Source organism: Pelobates fuscus, chromosome 4 (assembly GCF_036172605.1).
Source record: "Pelobates fuscus isolate aPelFus1 chromosome 4, aPelFus1.pri, whole genome shotgun sequence".
NCBI classification, from domain to species: domain Eukaryota; kingdom Metazoa; phylum Chordata; class Amphibia; order Anura; family Pelobatidae; genus Pelobates; species Pelobates fuscus.
The window spans coordinates 345,441,396-345,447,395 of NC_086320.1; the positions used below are offsets into that span (position 1 = coordinate 345,441,396).

General features: G+C 38.4%; 1 protein-coding gene across 1 annotated transcript in view; it reads left to right on the forward strand.

The window, feature by feature from the left end:
* Positions 1–4,403, forward strand: part of SLC39A12 (solute carrier family 39 member 12) — a 106,985-nt gene extending 102,582 nt beyond the window's left edge. The window contains exon 12 of the mRNA XM_063452510.1: positions 4,315–4,403. Coding sequence (XP_063308580.1) covers positions 4,315–4,398 — 84 coding nt within the window. The 3' untranslated portion in view covers positions 4,399–4,403. The remainder of the gene's footprint in view (positions 1–4,314) is intronic.
* Positions 4,404–6,000: the final 1,597 nt, after the last annotated feature.

Genomic DNA, 6,000 nt, shown 5'->3' on the forward strand with positions numbered 1-6,000 from the left:
CGTATTAATAGATATGGTTATATCCAGAAAATTCAACGTTTGTCCCCCAAATTCTGTCGTAAATCTGAGGTTCTCCTCGTTAACGTTCAGTAAGGAGACAAATTCGTTGAATTCTTCTTCCACTCCCAACCAGACAATGAAAATGTCATCTATATACCTGAGCCATGTATGTATTTTCGGTATATAGATAGACAGGGTATTGGATTTCATGACTTGTAGCTCCCACCAGCCTAAATGGAGATTGGCATAGGAGGGCGCACACGCAGTGCCCATTGACGTCCCCCTTATTTGGTGAAAGAATTTGTCATGAAATAGGAAATAATTGTGAGACAAAATGTAGCCTAGTAGTTGTAGTATAAACTTGGTGTGGGCAGTATGTTTTGGACCTCTCTGGTCCAGGAAGTATTTTGTATGTTCAACACCTCTTTCGTGGGGAATTGAGGAATATAGGGCCTCGACATCCAAACTACATAGCTTCGCTGACGTTGGTAACTGTAGACTTGACAAGAGTGACAGTGCCTGTTTCGTATCCCTGATATATGAGGGGAGTTGTTCAACAAAAGGTCGTAGTATTTTCTCAATATACAGACTGCCATTCTGTGTTAGGTTATCAACACCTTAAACGATAGGCCGCCCAGGAGGATACTGTGTGTTCTTGTGGATTTTCGGCAGGCAGTAGAAGGTTGCTATCCTGGGACACCGGTTCAAAATGAATTCGTATTCGTCCCTGGATAGCAACCCCCCACTGCGGCCTTCATCCAGTATCTCCTTGTACTTGATTAAAAATACGTTTGTAGGGTCGGTCTTTAACAGCATGTAAGTTTCATTATTCCCTAAAACCCTCTGTACCATATGTTCGTAGTCAGATGTGTTCATAACTACCACATTGCCCCCCTTGTCCGCTGGTTTAATAACCAGCTGTTCATTCTCTTTGAGTGACTTCAGAGCTGTTTGCTCTGCTCTGGAGAGGTTATCATTGGGGAAGGAATTGAAACAATTACTCTCTATGCCTTCGATCTCACTTTTTACTGCTTCTAGAAACAAATCCAGATTCCTAAAGCTCGAGAAGTTAGGGGTAAACCGGCTTTTGGGTTTTAACTTGGTGTATTCCATAGGCATTTGAATGTCACTCTCATCCAAGAGTGATACTAGTGTATTCACTAGTTCTAAATCTTTACACGACAAGCCAAGAGCTCTAGATTTTTTCTCCTCATTGATAGTATGATACTTGTGCAAGGCCAGTTTACGTACAAATAAATGTAAGTCTTTGATCCACGTAAATTTGTCAAAGACAGGTGTTGGTACGAAGGAGAGTCCCCTTTCCAATACCTTAATATGGTGTTCATTTAGGGTAAATGTAGATAGATTGACCACATGTGGTTTTTGTACAGGGGAAGGCACTGCCATTGGGTTCAAGTTTAGTATCGTCTCCTTCGTGCTCTCCCTCTCCCTCCCCCCCTTCCCTGATTCCTGGATTGATAGCGTGTCTGATAGTTGGGAATGTCGTCTTGTTGGCCCATGGCTAAAAAATTAACGCCTTTTTTAAGAATGCTGCGGGGGTTGCTAGTATTGGGGGTTATGGGAGTTTGTGTTTGGTCAGAGGGTGTGTTCTGCGTGGTGGAGTCAGTATCTGATGAGTCGTACTCTGAGGTCAGATTGTTTTCAGAATTGGTTCTCATGCGCCGGTTTGGAAACTTATATACATTCCCCAGTTGGTAATCTTTGAGGTCTCTCATGTATTTCTGGTGTTTTCTAAGTTTTATAGAGTCTTGGTACCTATCCAGGTTGTTTTTAAGTTTGTTCTCTAAAGTTAGAAAGTTTGGTTCGCTTTTGAATACGTTAAGTTTATCAATTTCTTCATCTAGCTTTTGGTTGACATTACCTAATTTCTCTTTTTCAAAGGTACAGATTATCTCCATAAATTTCATTGAGCATGTTCCAGCTGCTAACTCCCACTGTTTAGTAAAATCAGGGTTCTCATTGTAAGTTGTTGGGATATTACGGACCCTTAGGCCCCTAGGGATCATTTCTTTTTTGATATAATTATCAAGTGATGAGATCTCCCAGCATGTTTTAATTTGTTGCTTATAAAGCTTAGTGACTGAGTTAAATGAATAGTAGATATCGGTTAGAGTCTGGTTCCTTTCCAGATTCTCATTAGAGAACACACTCTCTGCGTCCCTACACCAGGTATTAAAGTCCTGTTTATTTGACAGGAAGCCTGCCATTCTTTTGGTTGATTTTTTTGATATTTGATCAGTAACCCAGGTATTGAAAGCTAAAAATTAAATATAGAAACAAGAAAGGAAAAATTCAAGATGGAGCAAGTCTATCTCGAAAAAATTCCCAATGGGTTACAGAGATATCAGAAGGGCATGAACCCCATATGTGTTAAACGAAAAAAGACTAAAGTGAAATTGGGTGTTCCATTATAGTTGGAAAAAATTGGACCCCTGTTTCACTAAAAGATATCTCTATAAAAATTGAATAAATGTACGGTATAACCTTTATTTGGCCGCTTACGGACAACACAGAAAAACACAGTGAAGTGATAGTGACACACTCGTGAAAATACAAGTGAATTAAAAGCTGAGTAAATGCAATATGGATATTGTCCACAGGTGCTGGGAATGGCAGTGATATCTGAATTGTAATTAGAGTATAGAGTACAATATATAGTACGGTATAGATTTAAGTCAGATGTCACATACACCAAATTCCTCTAGAACTAAATATCCACAGTCTGTAAGACTTAATAGGTATTTCGGCTAAAAGAGGTGGGATTGCACCGTCAGGCTGAGGTGAATTGTGTATCAATACTATTGTTTGTTACAATCAATAGTAGTACATAGGAAACTGTTTGGTCAATGAAGACCGTGATAGCAGCACCTATGTATATATACATATACACAACCACACAGACTAGGTCAGTGAATACCATCTAATATCCAAAGTTCTCCTTGTAATAGTATACAATAGACGGGAGGTACATTTGATAGTGGATAGATGGTATTACACTGGGTGTGCGCCCTCCTATGCCAATCTCCATTTAGGCTGGTGGGAGCTACAAGTCATGAAATCCAATACCCTGTCTATCTATATACCGAAAATACATACATGGCTCAGGTATATAGATGACATTTTCATTGTCTGGTTGGGAGTGGAAGAAGAATTCAACGAATTTGTCTCCTTACTGAACGTTAACGAGGAGAACCTCAGATACCAGGTATTACACTGGTAATACCAGTGTTACAGGTATTACACTGGGTATTACACTGGGTGCCCGTCGATCCGTTACAAGCACATGCGCAGCAAAACACTGCGCTGCGCCAATCAGCATCTCCTGATTATCTCAACCAAGGAGGTGAAGAGGGGGATGGAGCCAGCCACAAGGAGACCTGCACTGTGCTGGAAAAAGATAAGTAATCTCTCCTTTTTCAGGGGCCGGGGACCTAAATGGTGTTTTCTAACCTATAGTGTCAGGAATACACGTCTGTATTCCTGAAGCTATGGTGTTCCTTTAATATATACTGTTTTGACATGAAATCAGCTGAAAGTCTTGTGAATTTGTTGGGCTGTCAGAGAAAATTGTGAAGGATTGATTCGCTTAGGGCAGGGGTAGGCAACCTTCGGCTCTACAGATGTTGTGGACTACATCTCCCTTGATGCTTTGCCAGCAATATGGCTGTAAAAGCATTATGGGAGATGTAGTCCAAAACATCTGTAGAGCCGAAGGTTGCCTACCCCTGGCTTAGGGCATCATAATAAATATATGATTTTACACTATGGAAGTCCCACAAAAGGCAGACATTATAAACTATAAATGATTGTCTTTGGTTTATATTTGGATAGTTACAGCTATTTATCTTTGAATACTTATAGCAGTGTTACTATTAAAAAGAAAAAAAAAACATTTAAAACAATTAGGGTAATTTTAAATAATTGATGACTGTAAAAGAAAAAATGAATAAATTATAAAATGAAAATAGAAAAACAAATAAACTAATAATTTTATCTGTATGATTTTATTTTTATGTGCAAACTGTATCAATGGATATCCATTAAAAGATAAATATCCCAAGCCATTTGCTGTGCCCATTTACCTTATAAGGTTGCAGTGATGTCATGCATCTTACATCACAATAGACTGAGGCCAGATAACAAAGGCTTGCACCTTCTGAAGCCAGTCAGTGTTTAGCTGGGACTACATCGTAAACAGGTACTCCTCCGATTTTATATCTATTATCAGAACAAACTGAGAATTTTAGTTTAATACTGGACAATACTAATATTTCAATGTCTTTGGTTTCCTAGCATGAAGTCTGTCAAGCAGTATTACTGTCACATGGACCTAAACAGGATTTGAAGAGGATGGTAATGTATACAATGATGGATTGATGATAAATGAGATAAATGTAATACAGATCCAGGGACAGATTTGCAGCCGATCGCCTTAATATGGGGTCAGGGAGGAATTTTTTGCTTGGACATATTTAATATTACTAATGGTGTGTCCAAGTTTTTTCGCCTTCCTCTGGATCACTTATTCACTAAACTTTGAATTGTAGCAAATTAAAATCTGACAGGGTTGTTCACTAAACATCACATTTTGTTTGCAAGCCTTTTGTATTCTGCAAACCCTTATAAATAGTTTAAATTATATGTACGCTTAATACAAATGTATTAAACGTTAATGCACTAAATTAAATTAGAAAACTTTATTCTTTATATAGTTAATTTTTAATTACAATGGTAATAAAAAGACACAGGACCTCTTACAAATATAAATCCTTGAAAATATATATATATATTATTTTATTTTTTTTAATATTCTTTATTTTCAATGCAAGCAAAAAATTACAGATATATTTGCAATGTCATGACGGCATATATACAGTTTGCAATAGTGGTGAGCAATTGACATAATGAAGTCAAGGCATGGTGCAATGATGTTACGCACATTAAAAAAAAAAAAAAAAAAAAAATGGGCTAGCCGCTAGGGAGTTGTAATGAAGAGAGATGTTTGAAACATAGAACTGCCTATTGCTTTGTAATAGAAAATGTTACATCTTGAATGTAAGGTTAGCAAGCCCATCTATATGTGTACATGTAGGTATACTCTGTAGCTCGATTTATACAACCCGATGAGTGATTTAGAGGGTGCTCGTGTCATAAATTTATAGCGTGTTAATGGCAAGCAGTTCACCGTAACCACTTATTACAGTGGACTATGTTGAACAATAAAATGTGGCGTGGGGGGTAAGGATTAGAGTGGTGTACCCTTTTTTTTTAAAATAAAATACAAAAAAAATGAATAGAACAAATTAGGTTGGTTCGCAAGGCAGGACGGCTATGCTTAGTGTTGCTAGGTAGGGTCTGGGAAGGTAGGAGCTCGAGTGAAGACGCATTGGCAAGCTGAACTCTTTGGGATTGACTAGTATGGTAATAGGCCAGTTATTGGCACAATACGTGTTTAGAAAAACAAAGAGCTCTTAAATACAAAATACAAGTAAAGGAATTGAATGGATTAGTTTTGATCACTAGACAGAATGGCTATGTGAAGTAATGTTAGGTAATGTCTACGGAGATAGAAGATGGAGCACAGTCGCATTGCCGAATTCGACTAGTGTGGCAATCAGACAGAGATCGGCTTAATGTGTGATAAAAATTTAGAACTCCACTGCTAGCAGTACCCCTATACCATGGGGCAATGGGGAAGGGGGGGGGGAGAGTGTAGCACATGAAAGGTAGAAGTACAGCCTTGTAAGGCTTTGCAAGTGTCTTATGGACACTGAATTGGGTAGTCCCAACATGCCATAAAAAGTAGAAAGAAACAAACTTATGGAAAAATAACGGAACTAAAGCAAGGTATAACAACAAGCTTAAGACAATGGTTGTGAAACTCTGAGATTTTTGGTGGTAAGTCAGTCTCGAGGAGATTGTGATTTGGTTGGTGAGACCCAGTGCCGCCATCAATGCTGGACCTTCTAAGGGATCCAA